We start from the raw sequence: 16,165 nt of genomic DNA on the forward strand, positions 1-16,165 counted from the left end.
CCCTTTGTTCCCCTCTCCCCTCGGTTCCCTCTCCCCTTTGTTCCCCTCTCCCCTCGGTTCCCTCTCCCCTCTCCCCTTTGTTCCCCTCTCCCCTCGGTTCCCCTCTCCCCTCGGTTCCCCTCTCCCCTCGGTTCCCTCTCCCCTTTGTTCCCCTCTCCCCTCGGTTCCCTCTCCCCTCTCCCCTTTGTTCCCCTCTCCCCTCGGTTCCCCTCTCCCCTCGGTTCCCCTCTCCCCTCGGGTCCCCTCTCCCCTTTGTTCCTCTCTCCCCTCGGTTCCCTCTCCCCTTTGTTCCTCTCTCCCCTCGGTTCCCTCTCCCCTCTCCCCTTTGTTCCTCTCTCCCCTCGGTTCCCTCTCCCCGCTGACGCGCGCCCTGCCCGCGCCTGCGCGGAGCGCAGCAGCGTTATGGCGGTGCCGGGCGGAGGTGGGCCGGGCCGGGCCGGGCCGGGCCGGGCCGGGCCGGGCCGGGCGGGGCTGGCCGGGGCAGGCTCGGGGCGCGGATCCCCTCACCCCTCTCCCCCTGGCAGCGGGTCCCCGGCTCCCCGTCCCCGCTGCAGAGCGCGGAGTCGTTCCTTCGTTCCTTCGCACCGCGCGGCGGCGGCTGCCGGGGCCCGGCCCGGCCTGAGGGCCCGAGGGGCGGCCCCGGGCGCGGCGCCAGGCCCCGGCCGCTCTGCGAGGGGCGGCCCGAGGGAGCGAGCGGTCCCGGGCACGGGAGGGGGCTGAGGGGCCTGGGGAGTGCCGGCCCCGTGAGCTGTGTCTGGGCAGGGCTGCCGTGCCCGCGGGGAGGCACCGGGCAGCTGCAGGGGGCTCTGGTACGGCCCTCCCAGCACTGAGCCTCTCCAGGTGCCCGCAGGTGCCAAGGACGACACATTCAACGTGCTGGACCTGGCGGAGTACACCAAGAACCGGCCCTGGTGGCGCAAGATGTTCGCCCCCAGCTCGGGGTCGAGCGCTGAGAAATACAATGTGGCCACGCAGCTGGTGATCGGAGGGGTCACGGGATGGTAAGATGGGCCGGGCTGCCCGTGCTGCTCGCGGCAGGCACTGGCTGGGTCTCTGGGGTCACTCTGACAGGTGCTGGGTGATCATGTAGCAGTCAGAGAAGGCGGCTGCTCAGCCTCCTGTCCCCTGGCAGGGCCTGCTGAGCGCTGGGACATCTTAAATGTTGTCTAGAACTTGAAGAACCGAGACTGTCTTGAAGCAAAGAGAATTGTACCAGTCTGTAATTATTTTTAACTTCTGGCAAAAAAATGGTGCTGTTGAATTAGAACAGACAAAAACCCCTCGAAACAAGGATGCCTTCTCCACTGGAGGTGGATGGGCTTCAGACATCTGCTTTAAAAACCTCCTGGGCTCACAGTTCCCAGGGTTTCGTGTCATTTGTAGCTGGGACCGAGGGTGGCTCTATTTTAACTTCTTTCCCACAACATCGTTTGAGTTGAAAACTTCGTGTATTCACTGCTTTTTGCCTCTTACCATGCCACTCATCTTCACCTGGTAACGGGGTAATTATTTAAGTGTATGACAGCTTTGTCTTCTGACAGAAGTGTGACCTGGCTGCCTCTGTCTTGTACCTTCACTAGGTGTATTCAGACATGGGTAAAGGCAGGTTGCTGTGTTGTTTGCAATGCTCATAAGGAAACAGTGTTCCAAGGAAAGTGTGGTTTGGGTGGCACAACACACCAGCCCATGGCTGTGCATTGACTGAGCAATGGGTGGTGCTGGATGCAGGAATGCTTTTCATGCTGAAAGCAGGTAACCCATTTTGGAGACCAGTATAGATCACTATGCTATGTGCTTGTTCCATCATTTTTCTCTTCTGAGAAATAAAAAGGTAAAGTAAGTGGTTGTTTGCTGCTTACTTTATAAATAAGTAAGAAAGAGGCTTGTGATTTGCTCCACATGCTCTATCATGGAGCAGCACATGTGCTTCCTAATTTCCCCTCAGAGATGATACCAGTTAAAAAAAACAACGTCAAAACGTAAAATCACTTGTTGATTTTGATGAAATCACAGGTTTCTGGTTACTCTTTTAGGAGAAAGATGAGGTTGAAGAGATAAGAATCAAAGTGAAAAAGGCTGGAATGTGACAGCACAAAGTGAAAAGCTATAAAGCATCAATTTTTTCTGGGTGCAAATCCTTCTCTCTGGTTGCACATGGGTTTCTTCTGCTCTTTCTCAGGCTGTCTCCAGTCTTGGGTAACTGCTGCCAAAGGCAGCCTTGCCTGTGGGAAGCATAATGTGTGTGTGTGGTGTTTCATTCTCCTGACTGAATGCTGGTTGATTTGTAGGTGTACTGGATTCATCTTCCAGAAAGTTGGAAAGCTGGCAGCAACAGCAGTGGGAGGAGGCTTTTTCCTACTTCAGGTGTGTATGAACAGCAGCCCAGGCTTTCTGAGAACTGTGCTGCTAGGGACAAAGGTCTCTCTAGGAACCACTGCCTGTTGGGGTATGTGGGATCAGTCCACCCCCTCTGCCAGGAGCTTTGTGTGGCTGTAAATGTCAAAGGTGTGTGTTCTCCAGGGCACATGGATGCAACAGCAGGGCAGGGTTTGTGTGCATAAACCCCAGGATTGCCAGTGCACATCCACTGAGGATCTGCTACCAAAGGCTAGGCCAAAGGCACAGGAGAGCTTTCACTGCAGGGGCACCTGAGTGGAGCATGGGACAGCCTTCAGCTGCAGTGAGCCATGCTGCTGCTGCAGGACAGGCTAACATACTGAGTCCTGTGGCTGTGGACATAGTGTCCCTGCAGGAACAGCCCTGCATGTCAAGAAGAATTTACCCATGTCTGTGGCATGCTTCCTGCCAGCCTGGCTTCCTGAGGAGTCAGCCAGCACAGGTGGGGCTCACTGTAAAGCACTGGGGAAGAGAAGAGGAAGGGGATCTCTCTCTGTCCTCTACCACTTCTGCTGGTTTCCAAGAGGCCTGGCATTGAGGGAAGCTACTCAGATGTGTTCATGTATCTGGTGTATCCTGGAGCAGGTAGAGCAGCTCTCAGGCCTTGTTCAGCTCTCACCTGTTTGCTCCTCAGGCAGACAGGTCTTGTGTGTGACTCATTCTCCCTCACCTGGTTCTGCTTGTTCTGCTGAACGTCAGAAGCTTGCTCTGGGTAGAGGGAGTTCCACAGCTGAATCACCCTGAGCAGATAAAATAGTTTGAGAGGAATGGGCTATCAATAGCTGTGTCCACCCACACGAGCAGGAGAACTGCAGAGAGTCCCAGTAATATCCATGGCAGTTGTTAGGGGGAGGTGATGCCAGCTTTACAGTGAGGAAAAGAGGCTGAAGTGGGCTAAGATGCAGTGTGTGCCCAGCAGTTTGGGGATTACTGTGGGAGACAGATGTTGCAGAACACTTGATACAGCTCCAGGGTTGGTGTTCTGTTCGATTTTTAAGCCAGTGTGCCCACTGGACCAGTGAGTGGGAGGTGGCTGTGGTCAGGGAAGGTGGGTGAGCAAGGGGTTTAGCTGTGGTCATGCAGGACTTCAGGAGCTTTTTTCTAATCCTCAAAACTCTAGATTGCAAACCACACAGGATACATCAAGGTGGACTGGAACCTAGTACAACGGGACATGAACAAAGCCAAGCAGCAGCTGAAATTTCACACCAGTGGTAATCAAATGCCTCCAGAAGTGAAAAGCAGAGTGGATGAGGTGAGACAGCTCTCCCAGGGCATGTGCTGGAGGGACAGTAGAAAACGGGGTTGATTCTTGAGCTGTTAAGGATGTTCAGTTGTGCAAATACAAGGAGGGGATTCTTGGATGACAGCAAAATGGGAGAGATGACAAAAGCTGTGGATGCTGCCTGCCTAGAGTTTAGGAAGACATAATTTCCCACAGCATTCTCCTGGAGCAGCTGGCTGCTCATGGCTGAGCAGGATGAAGATCTGGCTGTGTGCTGGTGCAGTTGGGGAGGGGAGGTAATTAGATAGGAAGTTTTCCCAAATCTGAGCAGTGGTATCTCTGTGAGCATGACTTGCCTCAAGAACAGCCTGAGGGATTTCTTAGCAGGAGGGTCAATGGGTGGCTTGATGTTGTTGAACACTGTTGTCTCTTTTCATCCCTGCTTAGGTGGTCATATTTCTGAAGAAGAATGTTATCTTGACTGGAGGGTTTGCTGGAGGATTCATGCTTGGAATGGCATCCTAGAAGCTGCACTCTCCTTTCATGCCCAACTTCCCCTCCCCTACTGCTGTTATCTCTCACTTAGAAGTCAAAGGATGTTGCCAACAGGCTCAGTCCCATCTGCTCACAGGTTCAGTCCTTATTTCTTACAACGCTGCTTCTGATTTCCACCTTTTTGTTCTGTCTGGGCTGTTAGTGTGCTGGGGTTGGTCTGGAAGCTTACAACTCTCAGTGTATCATGATTTCCCACCAAATACACCCAGTCTCAAATATTCTGATGAGCTTCTACTTCATAAAAATGTAGCAGCAGAGAAACTTCTTAAATGTGCTTATTCCAGGTGCTCAGGACTGTTACATGTACCTTTGTCTGCCAGTATATGTGTCAAACTCTTCACCACTCTTTATGTGTCAGCTCTTCATCATGGTTTAGCTTTCAGTATTTCTGCCCTGACACCTGGAACACCTCTGCTTCCCTCTGCACAGAGGTGGTCTGTGGAATCCAAAATGTGGTTGACTATCCTGGGGTGGGTGCAGAAGTGTCAAAGGACAGCCTGAGCTGTGTCCAGGACAGGGGAATATGGATTTTCCTGCCCTCCCCTGATATTTCACTGCACATAGGTGGCCATTTGGCTTTGTCTCTGCTGGTATCCTTCCCCGTACTGAAATTGCAGCACTGGTACTGCTGATGGAAACTGAGCACTGAGGCTGATTCTCCAGGCCCTTTCCTCATGATGTGTTCTGAAAGTCACCAAGTCCTGTGCTGTAGAACCACCTGAAGGCTCAGCCTTTGAGGTTCTTTCCTGCTTCCAGCAGGCCCAGCCTGGCTGTGGCAGATGGGGGCATTTCAGCTGTGCCATTTACTGTAAAACACTCTGGGCCTCTGGCTGGGGTTTCCATGTCTACCACAACCTTCTCTGGTCACTTTGGTATTGGTTATGCTCCTCGAGCTGTAACCATGTGGGACAGGATTGTAGACAGGAAATGCATCCCTGCTTAGGGTATACTGTACTGGTCCAGGTCCCTGTTGCCAGCTGTACTGGAGAAAGGAGGATGGTGTGAAATCTGGAGTGCAGTCCTTTACTTGCCTCTGAAGAGCACAAATTCCTTCTCCCTGGTCTCTGCAAGCAACTGAAATGACAAAACTTTTGTGAAAATCAGACCGCACTCTTGTGAGAGCGGTTCATTTGCATATTTCTGCCTTAGTTATGTTCCTTCTTTGTGTTTGCCATTTCCACAAGAAAAGCTGTTTGCTTAATTCCATCAGCTGCAGCCCTTCTACAGGAGATGAGGCAGCCCAGGTACAGAGCTCAGCTGTTTTTGGACAGTCTGACTCAGTGCAGTTGTGTGCAGTACAAACATATATCCCCCAGAGGTATTCTGTGAGCTTAGAGACTTGTCTGACAATGTGGTGATGTCTTCCAGCAGGTATAGGAAGGAGTTCTTGCCCAGAATGTGGGATTTTATATGAAAGTCAGCTCATCTTTCAATGGGAAACATGGTAGGGAACAATGACACTCTGGGTGGGTGTTTTGCAGCATCTGGCTCAGCAGCTGCACCCCATTTCCAGTGCTGTGCAAAGGCTTTGTGATCTGCTGCTCTCAGTATGGCTGGAAAGGGGATCTTTCCCCAAGAGCTTCTGGTAGAGCTGAAATGGTGGGTTCTTCCACCAGATGGTTTGGAATGAGCACTTGCATTTGGTAGTTTTGTTTCAGCTCTGCTGATTGAAGTGTCCATATAGTACCACATTGATTAAGCTGAGGTTTTCCTCACCTTCAGGATCTGAAGAGAGGCTGCAGGTAATGAGGAGATAGAAGCTGCTGTCTTTGCTCCTGTCCTGCCATACATGGCCAAGGAGAATGAAGGAGCAGCTGGGCTCACATCCTTTAACAATGGCCTTCCTAAAGGCCATCCTGGACTGCAGGAGTGATGGAATGTAGCAAATAGGTCTTAAATAAATTGGTGTTTAGCAGTTACAGATGGTGGTGGGATTTTTTGGGATTTGGTTTGCTTTTCTGTAGGATCTGCAGACATGAACATGCATAAATAGATACATTGGTCTTGCAGGTTATCTCTTGTTCTTGTAGGACAACAGCATTGCTGCTCTTTGGCTGAGTGGGCTGCAGAACGCAACTTCTTCTGAGATGCACTGATCTCCACAAAGCTGTCTCCAACAACAAAGCTCAAAGCAAAAATCATTAACAGACCTTAGGGATGTTTTTCAGGCTCACATAAGTCTCTGCTTCTGCCCAGCCCTAGGTGGGGCGAGTTCTGCTCAAGTCCCAGTTTGCTGCTGTGGAGAGAAATGGCCCAGAGAGGGAGCTAAAATGCTGCTTATTGGGGAAACAACAGATTATTGCTGAGTTTGATGTAAATGTAGGCAGAGAATGGACAAGGACATCAGGATGTGGCAAATCTTTCTGCTGTGCTGGTGTTGGGCTCACAGCTGGCACTGTTTGATGCTGTGGGGCAACACTGGAAGCTTTGATGCTGGATCAGTCTCTATGGGGATGCATTTTCATTGGTGCAGGTGCCAAGATGGGGTGTCCCTTCCCCTCCCCACTCCTGCTCCTTTCAGTCTTGTTTCAACAACTTCTGACATCTGTTACACTATGAGAAGATTTCAAACACATTAGGCTTTTGAAGTGGTTTTATATATTGTATGTAAATGCTTGTTGAAGTGATATTTTATTAAACAGTTTTGCTCTAAATGCTTCTCTGTGTGAAGTCTGTTGGCTTCCTGGAAACCAGCACTTTCCTGTCTCATGTGATTGAGGGAAGCACCTACAGCCAGACCAGCAGCAGGAGTGTAGCAGGCAGCACTTGGGGACATGGGTGAGTGGTCAATTGGCAGTGCTGGGGGAATGGTTGGACTCGATCTTAAAGGTCTGTTCCAACGTAAATGAGTGTATGAGGGCACCAGCCTCCCCTCATCCATGCAGGTAACCTGGGCTATCTCAATAAACCCCTCTCCCTTATCATCCTGGCACCAATCACCCATATTCCCAAGAAGTGGGGTGCTCCTAGGGCAGGAGGTGGGTCTGTAGCCAGCCTGGGTTGCCTCTGCTGAGCAAATTTGTTCCACCCAACTTCAAATGGGCATGGAGACAAGGCTATTTCTTTTTCATAGGTGCAACAAAAGCCTAAATATATATATTATCATATATTAATGACTTTCCACTGTTCCTGCTCAGATAGGACAAAAGAGAAAAATTAGCTACTTGTCAGTGTTTGAGATGGTTCACAACATTGTCATCACTTTTCCCTACTTTTCAGGGACACTAAACCCCCTGTTTTGTCTTAAGGGTTTTTCTTGCGGGCGAGGGTGGTGGGAGGGGAAGACAAGCCCTAAATTACTCTGATCTTCAGCCCCAGTTATAAAAATATCAAGCAGCTTCTATTTAAACATGATCTCACATGGCTCTGGGCTGTGAACAGCAGCCAAGACGCCCAGCTTGCAGCCCAACAAACAACCAGAGACCACAATTTGTTCCAGTTGTTTATTTTGTACCATGGTATTTCAGAGCAGTGAATGCAGATGGTTTGCTCTTCTAGGCTTCAGTACACACAACTATTGTGCCTAGACCTCAGTGGTTTATAGAAGCTCTATTTCATTAGTAAGTTGTACTTGATCACAGCACAAAAGTCCTTTACGGCTAGATCTAATACAGAGTTAGGGCTAGTGGGTTGGGAGCCTGATATTTGGGTGCCTGGACTCCTGCTACAGGCAGCGCTGAAGGGTGGTGCAGGAACCTGTCTATGAGCTCTTCCTACAGGTCACAGGAAATTCTGCTGCATGGCCGAGAGCTTCTGGAAAGCAATCTCTCCTGGGGTCCAGACACAGCCGGCTGGGGAGTGAGTCTGGAATGCTGTATGGAAAATTACTGCCTACAACTGCTTGTTCAGTAAGCAGCACCTAAGTCAGTTCTTGGATCTAGCCCAGGGCTCTGTGACAGGCCTTTGGGTATCAGCAGTTTTAACTAGACTTGGATTCAAAGCATATTGCTTAAAGGTGTTAAATTAGACATAAATTTATAAATTTTGTATCAACAGTCAAATCTTTCAAATGAATATTGCTTTTTTTAAAAAAATATCCTATCCCTGTAGCAGTCCCTGAAATTATATTCCTGTAACATCTTTATCATGCAAATAGCAGCGTGTAGGCAATTCAAATATAAAATAAACAACTCTGTCCAGTGGAAAAGTGAGGCACTTAGGCAAAGTGACTTGTAGTCACTCATGATCTATACAAGACTTAGGAACAATCATCAGACCTGATTCCCATTCTTGAGCTTGAACCACTGGACAGGCAAATATTGTCTGGAACTACTGCATGGTGGCAGCAATACCTTTGTTGTATCAAGATGGGTTTGTTTCATGTTTAAACTCACTCTTCTGAGCTCATTTCCTGTACCTCTCACTCCAGAAGCCAGAATAACTCGGTTCCAATTCTCCATTTTTAGAACAAGGATGGATTAGAGTAAGGTAAGCATCCTAAAAACATCAAGTTGACATTTCACAGGTGTGATGCAGAGGCAACATAGATTATGTTTTCATACAGAAAATAAAGTTTGTTAACCAGGCCATATGTTGGTACTGTGTAATGCTTTTTGGTGTGCTGAATGGTGTGTTCCAGGAGCAATCTGGCTTTTCTGAAAGTCTAAAGAAGGCTTGAAAAAAACACACACAAGCTCTTCAAGTGAGTCCATGCTCCAGCACCTGCTGGAGCTGCATTGTGTTACTGAGGTGGTGGGGGAATTCCTTTTGAAGTCAGCTTAGCCTTTTCTCTCTCCCTTTCTTCTCTCTCAAACCCTGAACAACAGACGGATCTGCCCTTGGTGTACCGAGCACAGCATTTCCGCATCTCCTGAAGCGCAGCTTCACACTTGGACTCCAGGTAGTTGTTCGCTGGAAAACAAGAAGGAGACACCAGGTCTGCAGAGAGGAACAGGCTGTGTTCCCTGGGGGAGCACACCTAGCCCAGCTCTTCAGCTGCTTACAAGCTTCTATCATTTTCTTGCTCACAAAAACCTCTCTTTAGGTGCAGCCACCTAAAGCTGTGGCCAAAGGCTGACAGAGAGGAGCCCTGCAGGAAGACTCAGTCTGGTTTGAGTTAAGAACCACCTGCCTGTCTGCCCAGAAACACAGGGCATGCACAGCCACCTCCTCTGCCTTGGATGAGCTCTGCAACCACGACACAACTGCAATCACACCCATTCTGACTTTTAAAATATTAAAAGAAGCGACAGCAGCATAATGTGAGACACACAGCACCCGTGGAGAGCCCAGAAAGCAGCAGTGAACACCTTCTAGTTAATGAGCAAACCACACTGCTGTGATCATTGGGCTATGAATTCCCTAACTGGGCTAGTGAGTGAGGTGTGATACACACACAGAGATCACCCCTGAGAAAAATGTTGTGGTGATTTCTGCAAGCTGGCAGCCCAAAACGTATGGCAGGCCCTTGGAGAGGAGAGCTGGTCTCTCTCTGCCATAACCTGCAGTTGATGAGTACTCCAAGGCTCTCCTAACTGTCCCTCTGCCTTTGCATCTTTGTTTCTAAAACTGTAACTACATACAGGCACACTATCATCTGTCAAGGATGCATTGCTGAAAGTCACACACAGATAAGAAAACACAAAAGAGATTTACAGCAGGCATTCAGTCTCTCAGAGGAAGCAGCAAGATCTTTTGGAACAATAAGTTTTGAGAAGTCAGTATCTCCCAAAGGTCCAGCTCCCAGCCTCCATCTCACACACTGGGTACATTTCTCAGTTAAGGTTCTGTACTTTAATTAAAGAGGAAAATTGCTTTGCTCTCTGTCCACTCAGCTGCTTCATCTGTACACTTCAGAGACCTCCACAGCACAATACATGAACAGCAGCAGTGACAGCGATGTGTACATGCAGCAAAGAGCTTCTCTGCCAACACTTAACCATTCAGATCAAAACTGTACACAAACCTACACAGGAAAGCACCTGGAATAACTTCCACAAATGTTACAAAAAGAACATTGCCACAGATGGGACTAAAACAGGGTCAACTATCAGCTTTTAACTGCAGTAGTAGAAGGAGATAAGGTAGTCCTTTGTGGGAGAATGCTCCAAACCATGAGGACATTAAAGGTCTTCTCCAGACAATTGCTGGGGACATGAAAAACCATCTCACACCTCGAGGACAGAATTCTGTCCCACCTCTCTTGAAATGCCCCTGGAGCAGCTCTGCAGTCTTCTCATGCACTCCATTCACTCCCTCGCTAACCACACTGTAAGAGAGCTTATTATAAAGTCTAGCTCTCCCTGCCCATGGCTGAATCCCAAAAATACATGTGGGATCTCACTGCCAGCATGGAGAACACTATAAGCACATTACTGTTACTAATCCTCTGCTTTATACTAATGATGTCTCATTATTTACAATTAAGCACAAAGTAATTCTACTAAAATCAGATGTTATAATTTTGTTCATTTTGTGACCAGGCAATGCTAATGTGCTTTGTTCCTTCTCAGCGTGAAAGGAAAGGACAAGGTTAAGTTAAAAGAATTAAGTTCCACCAAAAATCAAGACATCAAAGACAAAGTGGCACTTGGTACCTTGCAAGCATTTCTGTATTTCACAGGCTTGTTTCTGGCAGGGATCCTTCCGGGACATGTTCAGGAACTAAAATGACAGGAAAATGTTACTGTAGATCAGGGTTCTTTACAGGGGGTAGGGGAAAGACAATGTCCTACAGCCACATCTTTCAAGAGCTCCCAATTTCCCCTACTGTCATCATTCAGAAAACATCTACTGCTGCTTGCAGGTGCCTGCCAACACACACAAGAACTCTCTGTGTCTGGCTAAAAGATGATGATGGGGACAATGAATAGAGGAAGTTTCATGTCACTAAGTTTAAAAGCCTTTTTTTTTTCTCTAGTTAAAATGTATCCTTTTTCACTTGGATATACAAAATTTCCAGAAAATATTCAAATTAACACAGCTGACTAAATTCTAAGTTTTCTATCTCTAGACCTTATACTGAGACACATATTTATGTGAAATCCACATCTGTAAGCTTTACACAACCAAGGATTTGGTGGCAAGTCATGGAACCACAGCTGGAGAAGGCATTTAAAAAAAGTAATCAACCAAACAACTCAGTTGTGTATATGCCATAAAGCAACAAGAAGGGCTCTTTTCACTTTATTTCAGGAGAAAGTCTCTTGGAAATTCTCTCCTTCTGTCCAAAAAACCCCTCAATCAGACTGGAGGACAGCTCCATCTTGTTCAAATACATCAGAAAAGGATTTCAGACACTCAAGTTGATTTTTCTGTAGCTGTGACCTGTAACTGTGTCAGTGTAAGAACAAAAGCCAAGCAAAAGCTGGTGGTACCAGCAGTTGAACAGGAGACCTCTAAGGAAAGCACCAGTGTCACTGAAAGTGGTGGTGAGACTGAACCCTCTGAGCCACAGTTCAGCCTCTGCTCAGAGCTGGGCGCTGCTGCCTTTCCTGTTTCTGACAAGTCACCAGCCCACAGCAGTTTCCAGTATCATTAGGGCATTTTTGCAGCATCCTGGCCAAATTCCATTTGGGGCAATTACATTCTGCCTACCTAGAACTCCCCCTGATGTTTCACTTGGTCACAATACTCCTCTTCACTGCCTGTCCTAAACTCTTGTGTGCTGCTGCTGTGTGTTGTTTAACTGCTTCCACCTCAAAGGTGGCTGCATTTCAGTGGAGAGAGAACCTTTTATTGTACAAAACAGACAATGGCATCTTCCTAGAGCCACTGCTCCTGAAAGACAAAAATTCATAGTAAAGAAAGACTGGGAGTAAACAGTGCACAGTATAAAGCAGGGGTAATGTCTGCACATACCAGATTAATCCCCAGGCACGAGTTTAAGCAGCAGTTCTTCAACACCATCAAGCTGTAAGTGACAAGGAAAAGTTCAATACGTCTACAGTTAACTGCGGTTGAGCTAACGGACTTCAACAAAGTAACAGTCCTTTGCCGTCCCTCAAGGATCTCAAATGACTTCACAAACAGGAATGACTATGGTCTATTGTTGCCACCATCCTTACCATGAGATGGTGCTCTATCTCCCAAACGCGAGAGTTACTATCCCTGTACTGCTCACCCTGGGACAGCTGCCACATGTGAGGCAGCCGGGATGGGGGGAGCTGGCTGGGTCGCAGCGCCTCACCCAGGGGAACCTGAACTCTTTGGATCCGAGCCCTCAGCATACCTTCCTCCTGGGGGAAAGTAACAAACAGAGCAGGCAGTTACTGGCAGAGGCACCCGAAACAGCAAAGCTACAACCACGGGGAAGCTCAAAGCGCGCACTTGCCTCTTCTGCAGCCACGAGCCAGGTTTTGCGGTGCTCATCGCAGTAAACCCCCACGCGGCGCACCCAGAGGCGCACGGGGGGAGCCGCAGCCTCCCCTCCCTGGGCCATCCCGCGGGCTCAGTAGCGCCGAGCACATTCACGGACACAGCTCCCGGACCTGGCAGCCAGGCGCTGTCCGACTCCTCGGCTGAGATGCTACGTGCGGAAATGTCCCTAAAAGTCAGCTCGGGAGGCTGAGGTGGTGCCTAAGGCAGCGGAAACGTCAGGCCAAGTCGTACACTGGGACACGCGTGCTGGGCGGCATTGGTAAGGCATTCTGGGGCAAAAGGTGCTATTGGTACAAAGTTAAACCCTGTGAGTATTGGCTTTGCTCATTCCGCTAACAGTCCTATTAACAGTCTTTGTGTAAAACGAGGGGGAACAAAGAGGTGGTCTAAATCCCAAAAGCAAAACTCGTGACCAGCAGTGAGGTGAGCTTAACAGGAACGAAGATCACTCTGGAGACAAAGCACAGAGCTCGGTGTGCAGGACTCTCATCTTTGGAGCTCGCTGAGCTGTCGGGGTGCGGGATCCTTTGTCTCATCTCTCAGGGGTGGCAGCACTGTCCATTCACACCCAAACTCCTCGGGAGCAGCACTCAGGACTGCGTCACTCGGCTTTTGGCTGGTCACAGAGAGCCACCACCACAGGCGGAGGAGCTTGGGGCATTGAGGTGGTTCCTGCTACTGTAACTTTTGTTTAACAGCACCTTTATCTGTGTGCCAGTTAGATCAAGCTGAGCCATTAGCAAATGGAGGTCAGGGGATATGATTCTCTTTGAACCCTAGAAGAGGTAATCAAAATGGTACAGACAGTCTTCATCCTTTATCTAGGTGTAAAGTAGAACAAAGTTAAGCTGTAACACATACAACATCCTGCTGCTATGAAGCAGATGAAATATTCTTTATCCCAGTGAAACACAGTGGTCTTCTGACAACTTGTAAGGTTATAAGGCATATTTCAAACAGGAGCAAGAAATCTGGGTACAAAATAAAGGAGTGAAAGTCAGGGAGAGAAAAATATAAATTGCTATGCATTAGGGTGCGTATATAACAGAAAATAGTCTTCTATGATGCCTTCTATATCTTAATATCAGTGTTTCTCTACCTTTTTGAGACAAAGGAGCACTCAGCCTTTTGGAGAACAAAACACCAACCACGGATCAGCCTGAACAGCACCATCACAAACAAAACATTGAGTGTTCTTTTATTACTTCTTTTTTTCACCCATTCTGTTTGTTTCCTTACTTGATGTGTGGGGATGTGCACGTGCCCTACACAAAGCACCACTGTTCTTGCTGCCATCCTGTGACAAGGGACAGGCATTCCAAGGAATGCCCCACCAGCTGGATCACTGGCATTTAGAGGAATGTGACTGCAGTCTGACAAGCCTCACAAGGCCTTCAGGAATTAAGGTTAAAGGGACATTACTGTAATTCGTTTCCTTTCTGTTTTAACCTAAGCTACATTACAAATTAAACATCTGTGTGGAACTCTGCACAACAGTGAAATGCAGCAATTGTCACTGATCACTTTCAGTCAGCTGAATATAATCACCCCAGGTGGAATTCGGCCAGGACACACTCCTACTCTGCAGTAAACTGGAAAAAGTTCCATCATGATAAGAAATGCCCAAGAACTTGCTTTTATTCCATTCAAAGCTGGAATTTTTATAGGTCATCATCCCTAGAACCAGAAGGCTCAAGACTGGCTCCAGTAATAGAAAAATATCTCAGTAAGTGAGCTGTGTTTCCTACTGTAGGTAAGCTCTCCTGGAAGGTCTCCTATGCAAACAGTGCCCTGGTTCAGCCTGGCTGAACTACGGGTGGCAGGACTAAAGCACAACATGCACATTTGTGTTCATGGTGAGTGGAGATGGCAGCGATGACAGACCCAGGACAACAGAGCAAGGTCTCATGCAGAGGCCACTGTGCAGAATGGGCAGAGGTTAATGTGTGTTCTCACCCTTTGCCCCACTGATTTGCCCCAAGCTTCCCCAGAACTGCAAAGCTGAAAGGCTCAGTCTGGCCTGTGGAGGTGCCCAGGTAGTGCCACATGGAAAATCCTGAGGTCAGGCAAAACCGTTGATTGGGTTTGGGGTGGGGCAGGAATGGGGTTAGAGGTGGGGCAGGAGTCTGCAGCACCCAAACACACCAAAGAAACTGGAGATTCCACAAACACACGCTCAGACAGTGCACCTGAAAACATACAGTGTCTTATTGCTGCAGGTTTGATTAGAAAGCAAAAACAAAGCCTGAAGGAAGACATGGGTGGAAGGAGAGCTTACTTATACTTTAAACAAGTTTTAAACCCAAGTTCTTACACTGCTTGCTTCACAACCTATCAAAAAAAAACCAACACAACCAACAAAAAAACTAACAGCTTAAATTTGCAATTGCAGCATCATCCTTTGAGACTTTAACATTCCCATCAACATAGCTGTAGAAGTGCTGTTTTGGGGAGATTCAAATCCCAGTCCCCACAGCACAGACAGGAATAATACTGGCAGATGTTTTGTCCACCTTAGCATCAACCTTAGAAGTTTAACGCTGTTCTGGGACCTGGATGGATTTCTGAGCCACAATACATGGATAAATGTCAAGAGGGCCAGGAGGAGGAATGCAACTTGTAGTCACGACAATTTATTTGGTTTTAAGTTGGGTACATTAAAATATTTTACGGAAACAGTGATAGAAATTGCTCCAGATGCTGCCTGGACCACCTCAGAGCTGGAGGTCAGTGTGCTGAATAAACTCCACCCTTTATCACCTTCTGTTCTAAAAAGCAACTGGGAGTTCAGCTGCCATTTAGGTCCCAAGGAAAAGCACTGCTGAGGCTCAGCAGTGCTGTGCTGACACAGCTACAGCCCCCAAGCAAGGCGGGCCAGCCTGGCCTTCTGCTGGGGCACGAGAGCTGCCTTGGCACCTCAGGGCTACAAGGGTGCTGAGCCTTCCCCAAAAACCCAGCCCAGCTCTGGCAACAACTCGGGGATCTGATGATCTGGTGACTTAAGGGCACTCTAAAGCTTCATCTCGGGGGTTTGGGCTCTACCCTGCCTGGAGCGAGCCCCTGTGGCTGCACGCTGCGCTCTGCCCGACTACTGAGGGGTAGCAGATGCTCACCGACCAGCCGGGCTGTCCAGCAGCGTGGGGAGGGCAGGCCGAGCTTTGGTGGGATCTAAAACAACAGGAAGACAAAGAGATGGCCGTAATGCGGGGGGAGGCAGGCAGAGAGGCGGGGAGGGCGAGGGAGGGGACGCGGGAGCCGGGCGGAGGAGCGGGAGCGGGCAGCGCGGCCGGGCCCGGCCCGGGCCGGCGGGGGGGTGTGGCGCGGCCGTCGGACGGGCCCGGCCGTGGCGGGGCGGGCGGGAGGAGGGCGCAGCGACCGGCACAGCCACCGCGCGCCCCGGGCCGGACCCGCGGGGCGGGCGGGCGGCCCCGGTGCGGGGCGGCCCCGGTGCGGGCGGCCCCGCCGTGACCTACCTGCACCGCGCCGCCACCGCCGCGCCGCGTGCGCCGCGCTCTGCCGTCCCCCGCCCCCCGCACCCGCCGCCTGCCCGCGCCTGCCCGCAGGCCCCGGAGGCCGGGCCCGGGCCCGGGGCCAGCCGAGTCGGGCTAAGCCGGACCGGGCCGGGCCGTCCCGCTCAGGCCCGGCCCTGCCATCCCCCGCCGCTCGCCG

General features: G+C 49.6%; 2 protein-coding genes across 8 annotated transcripts; one reads left to right on the forward strand and one right to left on the reverse strand.

Annotated features, from left to right (window-relative positions):
• Positions 1–369: 369 nt before the first annotated feature.
• Positions 370–6,831, forward strand: FUNDC2 (FUN14 domain containing 2). The gene is made up of 5 exons (XM_021534523.2): positions 370–421; positions 851–1,001; positions 2,289–2,364; positions 3,518–3,652; positions 4,070–6,831. Exons 1-5 carry the CDS (start codon positions 403–405, stop codon positions 4,145–4,147), a joined length of 459 nt encoding a protein of 152 aa, XP_021390198.1. The 5' UTR covers positions 370–402; the 3' UTR covers positions 4,148–6,831.
• A 775-nt stretch (positions 6,832–7,606) lies between these two features.
• Positions 7,607–16,031, reverse strand: LOC110472650 (mature T cell proliferation 1). 7 transcript variants are annotated; one of them, XM_077786599.1, is made up of 7 exons: positions 15,970–15,989; positions 15,610–15,664; positions 12,450–13,317; positions 12,236–12,354; positions 11,978–12,029; positions 10,714–10,780; positions 7,607–9,028 (listed from the first exon to the last, which is right to left on the reverse strand). In XM_077786599.1, the coding sequence occupies exons 3-7, from the start codon at positions 12,555–12,557 to the stop codon at positions 8,859–8,861; spliced, it is 516 nt and encodes a 171-aa protein (XP_077642725.1). In that variant the 5' UTR covers positions 12,558–13,317; positions 15,610–15,664; positions 15,970–15,989; the 3' UTR covers positions 7,607–8,858. The 7 variants fall into 7 exon arrangements, 6 of the variants coding, with proteins under 6 accessions (XP_077642725.1, XP_077642727.1, XP_021390200.2 ...); XR_013340808.1 differs by having other exon boundaries at positions 8,993–9,028; positions 12,184–12,354; positions 15,970–16,031; XM_077786601.1 differs by lacking the exons at positions 11,978–12,029; positions 12,236–12,354; positions 12,450–13,317 and adding an exon at positions 14,453–14,685 and having other exon boundaries at positions 15,970–15,985.
• Between the last annotated feature and the right edge of the window lie 134 nt (positions 16,032–16,165).

Source organism: Lonchura striata, chromosome 14, assembly GCF_046129695.1.
Source record: "Lonchura striata isolate bLonStr1 chromosome 14, bLonStr1.mat, whole genome shotgun sequence".
NCBI lineage: Eukaryota > Metazoa > Chordata > Aves > Passeriformes > Estrildidae > Lonchura > Lonchura striata.

Bases quoted from the DNA above. Each gene is read 5' to 3' on its own strand.
- FUNDC2 (XM_021534523.2), top strand. The intron at 2,365-3,517 runs GTGTGTATGAAC...TCAAAACTCTAG, and splicing joins GAGGCTTTTTCCTACTTCAG to ATTGCAAACCACACAGGATA. The intron at 3,653-4,069 runs GTGAGACAGCTC...ATCCCTGCTTAG, and splicing joins TGAAAAGCAGAGTGGATGAG to GTGGTCATATTTCTGAAGAA.
- LOC110472650 (XM_077786599.1), bottom strand. From the start codon at position 12,557: ATGGCCCAGGGAGGGGAGGCTGCGGCTCCCCCCGTGCGCCTCTGGGTG. The intron at 12,030-12,235 runs GCAGTACAGGGA...TGTCACTTACAG, and splicing joins TGGCAGCTGTCCCAGGGTGA to CTTGATGGTGTTGAAGAACT. The intron at 10,781-11,977 runs GTATGTGCAGAC...CTGTCATTTTAG, and splicing joins CGTGCCTGGGGATTAATCTG to TTCCTGAACATGTCCCGGAA.